Consider the following 16,182-nt stretch of genomic DNA (forward strand, 5'->3'; position numbering starts at 1 on the left):
TTTTGGTGTTTTGCTTTTTGAGACAGGGTTTCTCTGTAGCCCTGGCTGTCCTGGAGCTCACTCTGTAGACCAGGCTGGCCTCGAACTCAGAAATTCGCCTGCCTCTGCCTCCCGAGTGCTGGGATTAAAGGCGTGCGCCACCACACCCGGCTGCTACTTGTTTTGAAAAACTATTTGTGATGTGTATTATGTCTAAGATAGATTTTGTTTGTATTGTCTTAATTATTATTTGTTTTTCATTTTCAGTTGAGTGGTGATTTTATGCAATGGCTTCAAGCCACAGTTCTTCTCCAGTGCCTCAAGGAAGCAGCAGTGATGTTTTCTTTAAAAAAGAGGTAGATCCAACAAAACACATTCGACCTGTGCAGTCACTGCCAGATGTGTGTCCCAAGGAACCCACAGGTAATTACTTTTTGAGGAATTTTCTAATGATTTGTGTTATTAAAAGTGTAGTCAGGTTTCATGTACTTACCTCAAAAGAGTAGATTTTACAATGATTTAAAACAAAACAAAAGAAAACAAACAAACAAAAACTAAAACGGGGCTGGAGAGATGGCTTAGTGGTTAAGAACACTGACACCTCTTCCAGAGGTCCTGAGTTCAATTTCCCAGCAATGGCATGGCTCACAACCAGATGCCCTCTTCTGGTGTGTCTGGAGAGTGACAGTATACTCATATACATAAATAAATAAACCTTTAAAAAAAAATCCAAAAACAAAATGTGTAGTCAACTGGGAAATTAGAATATAGGTTTTTTTTTCCCATCCCATTTCCATTAAGTAAGGAAACTGGAAAAGTATTAAAAAATGGAGTGCATATTGAAAACTGTTTGGTTAAGATATAGTGTAATCAGTTCTCACTATTGACAGATTATGTATTTGCAAAAATTCTTATTCCCTAAAATGTATTTTAGCCCCAGTGTTAAATATTTGTTGTACTTTGGTGGTATTTGCAGGTGTGTACAGAGTAGTAAAAAGTTTGAGTTGTGTAACACAGGTGTTCCTAGCTGTAAGTGCTCAGTCTTCTTTGTTCAGCTCCCGGAAGCAATACCGTTTATGGAGCCTGTTTAATGTTACACATTTTGGTTTGTTGTTGTTTGTGTTGGAGAAGTTGCTGTTTGGAATGATCTGTAGCTTAGTGCTCACGGGCTGTTTAGTGTAGGTAAACAGAAAATGTATGCTGTGCTTTATGGAGAAAGTATGTAGAAAGCTTCATTCCAGCACTACGTATAATGTTGACAGTCATAACTGTATGTTGTAATGACTGATGGATGGTAATAACTATCTTCACCCTGGAAAGTGGACAGACATACTTGCTGACTGAGGAAAGTGAGGGACAGTCGCCTCAGGGAGCAGTAATTTCACTAAATGGTGTGAGGCGTTCCCAGTGACTTTACGTAGCAAATCTGTTAACTCAAGTGGTTAGTGTACATTGTTCTTTTCTTTATGATTAATGCTACACCAGTGTTATGTCATCTATTATAAGCCAAACAAAGGGTTTTTAAATGAGTTCCTGCCATAATACAACGGGGGAAAAAGACCTGTCTTTTAAAGAAAAACTTAGGTTTTTAGTTTTCATAAAAACTAAAATTAATAAATTCTTTTTTTTTTTTTTTTTTTTTTTTTTGGTTTTTTTGAGACAGGGTTTCTCTGTATAGCCCTGGCTGTCCTGGAACTCACTTTGTAGACCAGGCTGGCCTCGAACTCAGAAATCCACCTGCCTCTGCCTCCCAAGTGCTGGGATTAAAGGCGTGCGCCACCACGCCCGGCCCCATAAATTCTTAAAAATTAATTAAATCACAGTAAATTTTATTCTTTGCTATGGAAAAAGTTTAGTTAGCTATAAAATGGACTGTAAGCATTTTATTTTTCTAAGATCTACTTGCAAACATATAGAGCCAACTTTACATAGTTCTCTTGTTTACTTTTGCAGGTGATTCACATACTTTATGTGTTGCCCCATCTCTAGTTACAGATCAACATAGATGGACTGTGTATCATTCCAAAGTAAATCTCCCAGCAGCATTAAATGATCCTACACTAGCAAAAAGAGAATCTGACTTCTTCACAAAAACTTGGGGATTGGACTTTGTGGACACTGAAGTCATACCGTCACTCTACCTCCCACAGATCAGCAAGGAGAATTTTATAGCATATCAGCAGGAGATCTCTCAGGTAAGACCTAGTCTTGAGTTTAGTGAGCATCAAGTCAAAAATATAGAAGAGTTTTAGTTTGACTCATGTAGAGGTTTTGAGTAAGAATCTTTGAAGTTATGGGTTTTTTTTGTTTTTGTTTTTGTTTTTTTGTTTTGTTTTTAAATGTGTACAAATTCTGGTGCCCTGGGTTATGTTTCTTTCTTTAGATACATTTTAATAGATTTATCTTACTTTGGTAGTGATTTTTTTTCTTTCAGGAATATAAATTTTTATTAGTGTTAAGATTTGGTGGGACCCTACCCTACCTGCCAAGGAGGAACGGTTCTGAGAGTTACTAAAGCTCGGATGATTCGTGAGATTTAGGAAATGGCCAGGTCAGGGTGTGAGAAGGAGACGGCAAGCTCCCGGATTAAACAAACGGGTGCACAGATTCTTACAGACTCAGGATGCAGGCAGTGAGTGGATGCTGCATCTCAGTAATGATTTGTGAGATTAAGGAAATGGTCAGGTCAGGGTGTGAGAAGGAGACGGCAAGCTCCCGGATTAAACAAACAGGTGCACAGATTCTTATGGACTCGGGATGTAGGCAGTGAGTGGATGCTGCATCTCAGTAATTTGATTGTTCAGGTGAAAGGCCAAAGCAGAGTCTGTCACCACTCACAAGCAGCTCTGAGTTCCTCAGGAATGTGGGCAGAATCATAGGAAAACCCATAAGGGTTCTAAAGCCAAACTAACCTGTGACAGCAACTAACTGGGAACATTGCTACTACAAAGACACATCTTGGGAAGGTGGGCCATTGCAGCAGGCAAACAGTTGATACTGGAGACATCTTCATGAACAACTTCATAAGAGAATTGTCCATTCTTCAGAAATTAGGATCTAATCAGTGTGAAGAGATAAGAAAGTAAAAGAGGAAGTGGTGACATTGCTGCTGTAAGAACAAGAGGGTTCCTGAGAGAAACCTAACGATGACAGCTTTTTCAAGTCGAGAGCCCAAACCAGTCCAGAGGATTCCATATTTGAAAATCCCCAGTCCTGACTTCAGTACCCTGTTGTATATTTTTGTTGCTGTTTTTTAAACACCCTAACTACTTCTGGATCCAAATTGTTGGCTCCATAGTCTACAGTTGGATAAGTTTATCAGTGAGATGACCCAAGACTGAGAATATTCTGCCCAAAGAATTGACTGGGTATGTAGGAGACACTGAACAATACCTTTGTGTCTTTCCTGGTATGGAGCCTGTATCCCTGATACCTATTTTTTGACTTTAGAGACTATGAGGATTGCCCACTGAAAGACCTCTATTTTCTTGGGAATGATTTCCTAAGCTTTCTCTTTTAAGCAGTAGAATGTAGTCTGGCATCAATCATCCCTTCAGGTGAACAGTGTGAAGAGGAAGCTTTGAATGTTTGACAAACCTGTTGTGCTGATTGGAAGCCCCTGGTGGCTAAGATCTCTAGGTACATCCAGACTGCAATCTAAGCTTTGGCAAAGATCTGTTTACATAAATGATAGCAGTAACTTGATATTGAACTAGAACTAGTTTGTAAAAGATGCAAGATTGAGTTTTCTGAAGAGATGGAAGAAAATCAAACTGTCCTAGATATGTTGAAGGACAGGGCCAGAGAAACTAATTCCTCTCTTGCCAGCATGCCTACTGAGACAAAGAGATCTTCACATATCCTACTGTGCTTTAGCTTACCACCACCTTATCTGGAGATAATATCCATGAAGTTGGTGACTTACTCTGAAATCTGGCTTTAACTGTTGGGTTTGCTTTGCTGTGATTTGTCACAGGGTTTGGTGCTAGAAGAGGGGAGTCTATACAGGAGGAGAATCTGTCATCCCTATTACACACACATTTGGCCTCCTGCAGACCAAAGCCACCTTCTTGCATTGGACTTCTAGTATATGTGGCCAAATGAGACAGAGTCTGTCTCCTAGTGTTAAATCCTGGTGTTAAAGGCTTTTCTGTGGCAGGCTGTGTTCCTCTGAGGTTGGGATACTGCCAGGTATAGGCTTTGGAGGGGATAATTCTATAAATCATCTAACTTCATCAGGGGACGGTAGTTACAGGAAGGATTTGGTGGACTTCAACGTCTACAGTTGAGCTAGAAGAGAAAGACAAACATCAGCATAAATATATTAAAAGTTGGGGAGGTGGAAAGAGAATATCACTTTCCAGTCTCAATTGCTAATGTTTGGATTTTTTTTAGACAAGGTAGCCTTAGCTGGCTTAGAACTTACTATATAGACCAGACTGACCTCAGATCCAGGAATCTGCCACCTCTGCCTACCAGCTCATTACCACACCTGATAGGAGAAGGTTTCGAAACAGTGTTACAACTATTTCTTTATGAATTTTATTTAACATGCAAGTAGAAAAGGTTAGAGGTAGCTCAGGAAATGTTCTAAATTGCTAGTATAGTTCCATACCCCCTCCCTTCCAACATACACACACTTAAAGAGAGAGTAAAAGAACATGTATAAATCTGCTTAAATCTGAGTTTACTACAGCAGAGCATCTCACTGTAAGCAGATACTTTTGCTATCTCCAGACAAACGTCCAATTTTGTGCTTATGTTTTCTTTGTTTCTTTTTACTTTTTTCTTTTCCTTCTCCCCACCTCCTCTATCTTTCTTTTCCTTTTCCTTTTCTTTTGAGGCAGGGTCTCACTCTGTAGCCCTGATGTGCCTGGAACTTGCTATGTAGATCAGGATGGCCTCAAACTCACAGAGCAAACTTAAGAGTGCTGCCTGCCTGCACCTCCTGAGTATTGAGGTTAAAGATCTCAGCAACCTTCTTTAAACTGTGCTTTCTGAAAGCAAGAACTGAATGCTGAGTTTGAAATGGCCTATTACTCACTTTTAGCAAGTGATTATTAGTAATATCCCAGTTACCAGTTCAGTCATTAAAAAGTCAACTGGCACTGTGGGAAATAAGTACCAACAAAAGCTAGCCGTGCTGACGTGGGCCTGTGTGTGCTTGCTCTCACTGTGTTGCCCAACTGCCTCAACTGCTCCTTCCACCTCAGCCTCCTTAGTGAGATTATAGCCAAGAGCCGTTATCCAGATCACTACGTATTCATGTTTTTATAATTACTAGGTGTTGCATATTTTAATTTACAACTTAAATGTCTGATTTTATTTCACTTGTTTACATTGTTAATTTTGTGGAGATAGGATGAATATGGCTATATTATTGACGTTAATATGTATAATATCAGATTTGTAACAAGTATTCTCAATTATTTTTATATCTGCTAGTATAATAGAGATCTAAATTAGTGACAGAGTGGTGTTGGGAAGGATACAGAGCAATAGAAGCTCTCATTCATTGCTGGTGGGTATACAGAATGGTTTAGCACCTTGGCAAACAGTCTATAAATAACTGACAGAATGTTTCTAGGACTTTGAACACATTTCCTTGTCTCCACGTCCCACTTTCCCACTTTAAAAAAAAAATCATTACCTTATTTAGTTAATTATATTTATTGTGTGTATGTATGTGTGTGAGCATGTGCATGCTGAGGCACAGGCAAAGAGGTAAGAGGACAACACCTTTGGCAATTGATTCTCTATGCCGCATGGTCTTGGTCCTTGGTGGCTGAGCCATCTCATCTGTCTCCCATGTGTCTTTTTAGTGTCATTCATGAAAGGAAAATAAACTTTATCTCTTTATCTTTCTCTAAATCATCTATCTATCTATCTATCTATCTATCTAACTATCTACCTACCTATCTAGATGATTGGGTAAACCCAGTGCTTTACACAAGCTAGGTAAGTTCCTACCCTTTGGCTATATATATCCATATCCCTCCATAATGGTAATTGGTTCTGTTTCTATTTGTATTTAAGTTCAGAAGTTAGTGATTTTATATTGAAAGTTTCAGAAGTAATTTTTATATTTTAATTATGTTGTAGAACATTTTGATGCTTTGAATAATCATATTTCCACATAGCATTGATTATTATTTCATTGTTTTTTATTAGAGAGAGAAGATTCATGAGAGATGCAAGAATATTTGTCCTCCTAAAGATAACTTTGACAGGACTCTTTTACATATTCATGGTATGAATATATGCTATTTATAGACAATAAGCATAGCTTAACTTATTAATGAAAAAGTTATTAACATTGGAACTTTGTTTCTTATTTTATGTACTTTTTTTTTTTTTTTTAGTAAATTCTTTCTGTGTTTATTTTTGTGGTACTGGGGAAACTGTGTTTATTTTTGTGGTACTGTGGAAACTTAGTATGCTAGGCTGTACTCCTAGCTTTTATTTTTAGTAAGAAATTTTATAATCTAAAATCATAATCTTTTCTACAAGCTCCTTAGAGAATGATCGTGACTGTGATAGAATAATCCTTCAGTTTAACAAGTATTTAATTTCTTGGTATTTGGTGCATTGCTTGTTGCTTAAAAGTAAAAGAGTAAGAAATTCTCAAGGAATTTAAAGAAAAAATCCCCAAATCATAGCACTTTATATTAGTCACTTCAGCTTTATAAGATTGTACACGTACCAACTTTCTTCCTCAGCTTAAAAATGTCCCATAATTGATGATTAGGACTTGTGCTTTAATTTAGCTGGTGTGAAGCGTTTATGTATTTTGTTGGGGTTATATATTCTCTAGGAATGAAAATGAATACGCGTACACATAGGAGAGCAGTGTATACAAAGCCATAGAGTCAAGAAAGAACAAGGCATGTTCAGAGAGCTGCAAGCCTTTTACTTGTTGGCTCTACTGGGAGTAAGAAATGATGTTAAAGGAATAGGCAGGGATCAGGCCATAGAGAATTTTGTATATCATGCTCAGGAATTTTGTCTAAAGAGAATATAGAACTACAAAATAATTTTAGGCGGGCATGGTTGGATTTTTTTTTTTTTTTTTTTTGAGACAGGGTTTCTCTGTATAGCCCTGGCTGTCCTGGGACTCACTATGTAGACCAGGCTGGCCTCAAACTCAGAAATCCGCCTGCCTCTCCCTCTTAAATGCTGGGATTAAAGGTGTGCGCCACCACGCCCGGCTTATGGTTGGATTTTTAATTGTACATTCCTAGTGAAAACAGTTAATAATAAGTAGTTATATGATGATAAGACTAGAGACAAGAAGATACTTGGCTACTGTAGTAATGCAAGTAAGAAATGGTGTCCCAATAATAGAGAGGACATGGAGGAGAAATGAGAGCAGAGCAGATGGCTAAGTAGCCTAGCTTCTGTGGTCCGACAGTCAGTTTTGGTAATGGAGCAAAACGACGCAGTGATCAGTCCTGTATTTTGTGCTTGAGCAGCAGCTATCACGGAGAGAGGGAGGAAGGATTTTGGAAGAGATGGAGGCTAGTTTAGCTGGCAGTTTGTAATTAAAGAAACATCTTGTTGGCAACCTAGAGCCCAGGAAGGAGAACTTTAGGCTGAAATGCTGACGTGCAGATTATCAGAGCTAATTCAGTATGATTGACAGAGACATGGTAGTTGAACGTAAGAGTGTCAGTGGGGTCACTCATGAGGGTTGAGTGAGAGGAAAGGGCAGATGGTAAACCACTGTGAAATGGTCTCACTTAGGTACATAGAAAATGAGGTACTCTTGACGTAGATATAGAAAAGAGGTCAGAGAAAAGGACATCCCAAAGAGAATCCACATTGGAAGTGAAAGCTATGAGTCTTAGAGAAGAGAATGATTGGCTTACAAGGTCAGAATGCTCTTTGCATGCTGAGGAGTCTTTTAGGGTTTGACAGAGTTTTAGAGTGAATCTTTTTTTCTTTTAAAGATTTATTTATTTTTATTATATGTAAGTACACTGTAGCTGTCTTCAGACACTCCAGAAGAGGGAGTCATATCTCATTACGGATGGTTGTGAGCCACCATGTGGTTGCTGGGATTTGAACTTTGGACCTTTGGAAGAGCAGTCGGGTGCTCTTACCCACTGAGCCATCTCTCCAGCCCAGAGTGAATCTTTAAAGCAGAATAATGAATGGTCTCAGAAACCTTGATACTACCTAAGAAGGGTGTACATGAGCAAGAAGTGCAGACTGTTGGTGAGGATGAACTCGACGTAAGGCACTGACGGGTTGAAGAGTTCTCAGTGGATAAGGCAGGAGAGGCGTCTGCACAAAGCTGAACACCCGTGTTTCTCTTATGCTTTGCTCCCGAGGTGGCTTCCTTGCTTCATCCCATTCCTCTACCTAGGTTTTATCTTCAGTTTTGTAAATGAGAGACAAATGAGCATATTTCCATGCAGAGATAAAAGGATTAGTTTAAGGAAAGAATTTGAAGCTATGGAGAGGCAAAGTAATGAGTGAAGCAGACTCGTAGAAGAGACATGAAGGGTGGAGTCCAAGTGTAGAAAGGCTGAATGGAGAAAAGAAAGAGGGACCGAATCGGAGATTAGCTTGGCAGGATGAAGACAAAAGTGTTCATTTGTAGATATATTTGGAGGTGATACAAACCGAGATGTCAGAGAAGAAAATCAATATGCTATCAAAAATCAGTCTTTGACCAGAAATTCAGAATGAAATTTTGAATAAAATAAAAATAGTATTTCTAGTTGAATATGTAAAATACAACTATAATCCTAGAACTTGGGAGGCAGAGGCAAGAAAATTATGAGTTTGAGGGTAGCTTGGGCTATATAATAAGTTCCAGGCCAATTTAGACAATACAATAAGACTTTGTGTCAAAAAACCAAAGCAATTAACAATAATAAATAACAAAACCCCACATTTCTATTTTAGAATTTTCTAATATAGTTTCTAAAACCACATAGCACACCATACCTAATTTTACAAAAACGTAATGAAAAGGGCATCCAAAAGACTTGGAATGGATTCACCTGTTTGTTGCTAACTGGTAAGTTTATTTGGAACATTGTCTCATGCAGTGTGGCCTATTAGAGTGGAGATAGTAGGGAGACCGAGGAATCCTTGAGGGACAAAATGTCAGTACTTCCTGAGTTAACCCAGTGCAATATTAAAGTTTTCGCAATGTATTTATGAATGTAAACTGAAAATAAATATGAAAAGTTGTATTTACCTTTTACTTTTTTTCATAGATAAATCCAGGACAGATCTGGAGCAAGTACCTAAGGTAATGAGGCTTAGCAATAAGAACACACTTTGTATATCTAACATTTTAGGATTTAATATAATATTTTTTAATACTTTTCCTTATAAGATGCCTTCAATTGACTGTTTTGACAAGTGAGACTATTTTATCTGAGAGGCCTTAAAATATATATTAACACTTTAATTTGAAGATTTCTTCAGATAAGTCATTTTTCCTCTTTATTTTTATGTAAAATATTTAATCAACAAGACATTTTTGAAATGAAATTTGCTTTGTTAAGACTCTGCTCCCTTATGGCCCCATCTCTCAACACTCCTGTATATTATATTACCCTTCATACCCTCCTCCTCGTCCCCCTCATCCCCCTCATCCCCCTTGCCCCCCTCCTCCCCCTCTCCCCCCTCCTGTTACTTACGACCTCTTGGCTATCCTACTTCATCAACACCTCTTCGCCTCCCTTAGCCTTCTTCCCAGTCTCATAGTCTGTCCATGCTTAGGCTCTTTATATGTAAGCGTTATAAGCAAGGAGCTGGATATGTCAGAATTCCTGAGACTCTGTTACTTTCCTTAATGTACCTTCCAGATTTGCCAGCTTTCCTGCAAAGTTCTTTTTTCCTTATAGTTAAGTTTCTCTCTTTTTTTCTTTTTGTTTTTTCGAGACAGGGTTTCTCTGTGTAGCCCTGGCTGTCCTGGAACTCACTTTGTAGACCAGGATGGCCTCGAACTCAGAAATCCGCCTGCCTCTGCCTCCCGAGTGCTGGGATTAAAGGCGTGCGCCACCACGCCNGGCTCCACTGAGTTTTAAATAGGGAAGTTAGTAGATTGGTACCTCTATGCAGTGCCAGGTGTCTCTGTTTTAGGAAGGACATGAGTAAGTCATTTCCACGAAGCAGGAATAAATGAAGATGAAGAGAGAAGACATGGAATCCTTAGGAAACAGAGTGACACGTTTCATTGCTTAGCTGCATGTGGATATTCTGGGTTTTAAATTTTAATTTTTTTATTCTGAACATTAATTTTGAGGAAACTTTTAGCAGGAGAAAACATAAAAGTTGTGTTAGTGGAAAAGGCTGGGTTTAATATATGATTAAACTTACTGATGCAGGCTACAGCGATCTGCACTAGTAAAGGCAAAAGCATTTTTCTGTTTTGAATTCAGTTTTTATTCATTCACATTTTTAGAAAGGAGCCTAGGCTGCCTTTAAATTCATTGCTCACCCCAAACTTGTGGCAGTCCTTCTACCTCAGCCTCTTGAGCACTGGAATTAATGCACTACCACTTGAGCTACAGGGTTTATTTATTTACCTTTAGTGTAAGTGCACAGATGTGTACCTGGTACCTATGGGGGTCAGAAGATGGTGTCTGATCCCATGGAACTGGACTTACAGATGGTTGTTAACTTCTTTATGGGCGCTGAACCAAGCCCAGGTTCTCTGCAGGTGCAGCAGATGCTCCTGACTGCTGAGCCATCTCTCCAACCCCAGTTTTTATCTTTTATGCATTTGTGAGAAATAGTTCTTGTGATTGAGATTTTTGCTTTTGCCTTTTACATTCAAGATCCAAGTTAATTTTGTTTAATGGTCTTAAAATGTTATGAGCTAATGGATATATAAAGAAGAAATTTAACTAATTTGGGACATGCATTCTTTTAATAGATTTTTATGAAACCAGATTTTGCCTTGGATGATTCTTTAACTTTTAATTCAGTTTTACCATGGTCTCATTTTAACACTGCTGGTGGGAAAGGAAGTCGCGATGCAGCCTCTTCCAAGTTGCTTCAGGAAAAGGTAATGGAATGCCTCACTGACTTCTTTCATACAGGAAGCTCTCTTCTGATTCAGTGGTACTACTTTTGAGAATGCAGATTTGCTTATTAGGCTCTACTTTTAAGACATTCTCTGCTTCCTCTCTCTCTTTCTTCCCTTGTATCCTTGTCTTCCCTTCCTCTTTCCTAGCTCCCTCTCCTCCCCTTCCCTGTCCTGTGTCCTTTGGTGTTGGGTTTGAACCTTGGGCTTCATCTATAGTAGGTCAAGTACTCTACCACTGACCATATCTCCAAACCATTGGGTTCATTTTTGTTGCCAGTCATAGTTAACCCTGATCTTAACTGAAAGACAGTAATAGTATCTTAACTTGGTAGAATAAATTTATGATTGTGAAAAAGGCTCCGAAAGTTACTGAGTGCTGCTTACCTAAAATAGAAGCTGGTGGAATTTTACTTTAAAACAAAACAAAACAAAACTTATGTATGTGTAAGAGAGGAGAAGGCATGTGTGTGGTAGAATTGGTACACCGTGGCGAGGCACTATGCACGTGCAGAGGTCAGAGGACAGATTTGTGGAGTCCATTCCCTCCTTTCTTTCGGTCTGTTGAGTTCTACCGCTTAGGTGGCAGGTTGATTTTTGCCCTCACTTACCAGCCCTAAGTTGATGAATTGTAGTGGAGAGAATATACTAGTTGATAAATTGCTTTGCACTTATCCAAAATATTTCAGTTACAAACCAGCTAACTCTGTAACAGTGACCTAAGAGCACAGTGAACCAACTTTCTGAAATACCATTTTCTTTCATTTTCATATTGAAGATCATTATTTTGAAGAAAAAAAAAAGATTTAGTTAAAATATATTCTACCATATGTGGTGGTGGCCCATGCCTTTAATCCCAGCACTTGGGAGCCAGAAGCAAGGCAGGTCTCCAAGTTCGAGGAAGCCTGGTCTACAGAGCTACTTCCAGGACAGCCAGGGATATGTGGGGAAACCCTGTCTTGAAAAACCAAAAACCAAACACCAAAAAAAAAAAAAAAAAAAAAAAAAAAAAAGTTCCTGCTACCCTAACTTTACATTTCTGGTTTATAGAACCTGGTCTTTTGCCTTCCCTCGGTCACAGCTTTAGATTTACTGTGCTATGTCTGAGAGTAAGCATCTTGAAAGTTGTTTCTAGTTTAGACCTCTAGGCATATGAAGAATCTTGTAAAGCTTGAATGACAGCAAAGTCTTGCCTCTGTTCTTCCTCAGCACTTGGCTTGGAGCCTCTCAAACTGACTGATTCTTCAGTACATTTTGTTCTACTCTGGTCACGTCAGGTGGCCATTGGATCATGTAATCTGCTTTACTGTTTGTAGTCATGTTGCTTTTCACTGAAAAAGCAGCTGTAGTGAAGATGAGAAGAACAGGAGTATGAGCTCTAGAAAATTGAAAATAAAGATGTCTATTTGTAACCCATTACATGTTTTAAAAATTAAGTAAATGGCCATTATTGAAAATAATACCTTCTAATCATTTAAATCTTAGATACTGAAAGTTCATTAATTCCCCAACGCTGTGAGATTCAGAAATACTGCCTAGCTTATGTAATATGAAATTAACAACAAAGAGAAGTGTGATGATACTGTAATAACAAATGAAGCATCTTCTCTTAGAAAGGAAGAGAGTAAGAGGTACCCACTGGGGTTCAGTAGACATGCACTGGACTCTTAGTGACAGAGGTGATATATACCAGAATTTCAGAAAGCATATTAAATATACAACACTAAGAGTTCAACTTGGTACTGTTATAGTATTCATTATTCATTGAGTTAATCATTTAAGGCATTTATTATTCTCTTAAGAGTATAAAACATTGAAATAAAAATGGCAAATGGATAAAAGAATGGTTTTTAAAATATAAAATAAGCAGTCTTGAAAAAAACTCAAAATGAATTGTATGTAATATGTGACTGACCCAATGATCTGTCTACTGTCGTTTTGAAACAGCATAGTAGAATATGAAGAACAGAGTCTGACAGACTTGAGTTTATATTTTAGTTTGGGTAGTTGCTTAACCATGTGGCTTTATTCAAGTTATTGAGTGCTTTTGTGCTTTCTTATTTATAAAACGGGAATTTATATATATATATATACACAAGCGACTTGTATCTGAAGTTTGTTACAGCTAGAAAACATACGTGCACATGAAATAGATAGTACACAGAAGAAAAAGTTCAGTGTAAAGTAATAACTACTTAGATATGTTGATGTCAGCCAAGGTGATACTTTTCTCTGAAACTCTTAGACTCACAGTACTATTAATATCCGATGGAGTTGTGTGAGGCTGTTACCCTTTAGGAAGAAGGTAGTGTTGGAAGGGTAGTAATGAGGGAAAACAAGTGAGCATGTCTCCTTTGCACTTACATTTATCTATCTTTGGGCGACACTTTTTGACTCCATTTTGTGTACCAGATTCCAAGATCCCTTAATTCAATAATTCACACAATGGAATTTATACTTGTAGAAACCTTTTTGTCATATTTAGAAAGGATTTGGATAGTGATGTACTTAAGATACACCTGTTTTTTCTTTTCTTCCCTTTGAAGCTGAGCCATTATCTGGATATTGTGGAAGTAAACATTGCTCACCAGATCTCTCTACGTTCAGAAGCATTTTTTCATGCAATGACCTCTCAACACGAATTGCAGGACTACCTCAAGAAAACTACCCAGGCTGTAAAAATGCTTCGAGATAAAATTGCACAGATTGATAAAGTTATGTGTGAAGGGTCACTACAGATTTTAAGACTGGCACTTACCAGAAATAATTGTGTTAAAGTATACAATAAACTGAAGTTAATGGCCACTGTACACCAAACTCAGCCTACAGTGCAGGTGTTGTTATCTACTTCTGAATTTGTTGGCGCGTTGGACTTAATAGCAACAACTCAAGAGGTTCTGCAGCAGGAGCTTCAGGGCATTCACAGCTTCCGGTATGTCTGCTAAGCAAGCCGTTAGAAGTAATACCAGAGAAGTTTCAATATTTATATTTATATGTTGGGTTAAAGTATAGATATAGTCAAAGTGAAATGTATATTTTTTCTTTCAGATTGATTTTCTTAGTAATGTTATGTATATTAACAAAAACTATTTACTGGAGATATTTCAATAACTTAAATTTTCTAATAGATGAAATAGATACAAGGCCAATTACAATTTTGAAAACAGTACTTTGAAAGTGTTCAAATAACTGTGTCAGAATGGTAGATCAAGTTAGAAAGGCAAATACCAGAATGCTTTAAATGAATTTAGAATGATTTCTAGAGGCTCATGAAATGGCTCAGTGGGAAAGGCTCTCACCTCCAAGCTCTACATGTTGTCATGGCATCTTATAGTCACATGAACACACATAAATAAATATTAAAAATTGTTGTAATAGGATTTAAGTAGAAAAAAATTAAAATTCACTCCCAGTTTTTAGATTTTTGTCTTAATAGTTAGTGGGAAAAAAAAACCCCTGTCCTTTCTGAGTTCTTTGAGATTACCTAAAAAAAAAAAAACCAACAACAACAACAAAAAAAACAAAATAGGGCTGGAGAGATAAGTCAGTTGGAGAAGTGCTTGCCAAGCAGCTATGGGAACCCAAGTTAGAGCTTTAGAATACACATTTACAGCAATTGGTCATGGTAATGGAGGCAGAACCTGGAAGAGCTCTGAGAGTCACTGACTAGTGAGCCTAATCCACCCAGCAAGTTCCAGACTAACGAAAGCGTGTCTGAAACACAAAGCAGGTGGTACCTGAGAAATGATACCCTCCACGCACACACACACACACACACACACACACACACACACACACACTCACACACAGAAAGACAGATAGACAGACATAGATAGACACACAGACATACTCTGCTCTGTGTAGCAGGGGTGGTGGTGGCTGGAAGTGTTTGTTGTTCATGGTTAGAGAACTTGCTTAGCCTGTACGTTTTATCTTCAGTACCACTAACACAAAACCAAACAAAGCTAATTTGACTATGAAATTACACATAAAATACCTTAAGTTTGTAGCTGTGAATATTGTATGTGAAACTGAGTTATTTGTAGACCGGTCGCAGGAATCAAGATTTCATTATACTATCAGGTTTTGGTGTTTTTGTAGAAGTTCTTGTCTTCTGGCAAATCAGCTCAGAATTTACAGCAAGGGATTACAATTGCAGTCTTAGAGATGTGCTTTAAGGCATATGGGGATGTACTGTATTCCAGGAGAGTTAGAGTCAAAATAAGCTGATTTAAATTGAATTATTAGTTCTCCTTAACTAGCATTATATATTTGGAATGTTTAGAAAATGCATTTTAACTTGAATTAAGTCACTGATTCGTTCATTTACTGAAGAAATGGCATTGAGCACCTAGGAATGTCAGGCCGAGTGCAAGATTTTTGAGTCATGAACAAAGCAGAGATTCTCTGCTCTAACAATTTCCACTGTGTATTTTGTCAGGGAGAGGGGTTAAGGTTAAACACATGGCTTGGCAGTTTTGATGGTGTACACATTGCTGTGTAACTCTTAACGCTGGGAACATAATCCAGATTTTAATGGTTGTGAAAATTGAAAGCATTTTGAAAGCTATTATTGAAAATCCTCTCTTTAAAATTATATTAACACATAAAATTTTGAATACATGGACCATTGATGTATATTATGTATGGGTTTATGTAAAAATCAGGTATATCTACCTTAAATTCTCAGAATGCATATCTGCTTATCAGCAATTTTTAAAAAAGATCTATTTATTTATTATATTTAAGTACACTGTAGCTTCAGACACACCAGAAGAGGTTGTCAGATCTCATTATGGATGGTAGTGAGCCACCATGTGGTTGCTGGGATTCGAACTCAGGATCTTTGGAAGAGCAGTCGATGCTCTTAACTGCTGAGCCATCTCTCCAGGCCCCAGCAATTCTTAATAAGCCATATTAGGAAGCTGAGGGCAACAATGGGTATAAGAAGTCAGTCATCACCAGTGCAGCCTCAGTGAGTCATGTGAGCCAGCCAGTGCTGCCATTGTTCTTGTTCACTGGCCAGAAAGGTCCCTAGCTTAACTGGTAGGAGTACCTTCCTGTAGTTCATGTTCATTTCCCGTAAGATTTTCTCCATTGGAGCCAGTAGTGAAAACATCTCAACCTAGCTTCACTAACAGTTTATTTTTCCA

General features: G+C 38.0%; 1 protein-coding gene across 3 annotated transcripts in view; it reads left to right on the forward strand.

Moving 5' to 3' along the window:
* The window catches only part of Vps54 (VPS54 subunit of GARP complex), an 80,643-nt gene that overhangs the window by 24,275 nt on the left and 40,186 nt on the right, over nucleotides 1-16,182 (forward strand). For 2 of the 3 annotated variants that reach the window (XM_021176328.2, XM_029483382.1), the window contains 6 exons: nucleotides 247-402; nucleotides 1,933-2,174; nucleotides 6,151-6,229; nucleotides 9,210-9,244; nucleotides 10,880-11,011; nucleotides 13,576-13,961. In XM_021176328.2, coding sequence (XP_021031987.1) covers nucleotides 267-402; nucleotides 1,933-2,174; nucleotides 6,151-6,229; nucleotides 9,210-9,244; nucleotides 10,880-11,011; nucleotides 13,576-13,961 — 1,010 coding nt within the window. In that variant the 5' untranslated portion in view covers nucleotides 247-266. The remainder of the gene's footprint in view (nucleotides 1-246; nucleotides 403-1,932; nucleotides 2,175-6,150; nucleotides 6,230-9,209; nucleotides 9,245-10,879; nucleotides 11,012-13,575; nucleotides 13,962-16,182) is intronic. The other variant, XM_021176330.2, reaches the window with a different exon arrangement.

The sequence above is a fragment of the Mus caroli genome, chromosome 11 (assembly GCF_900094665.2).
Source record: "Mus caroli chromosome 11, CAROLI_EIJ_v1.1, whole genome shotgun sequence".
NCBI lineage: Eukaryota > Metazoa > Chordata > Mammalia > Rodentia > Muridae > Mus > Mus caroli.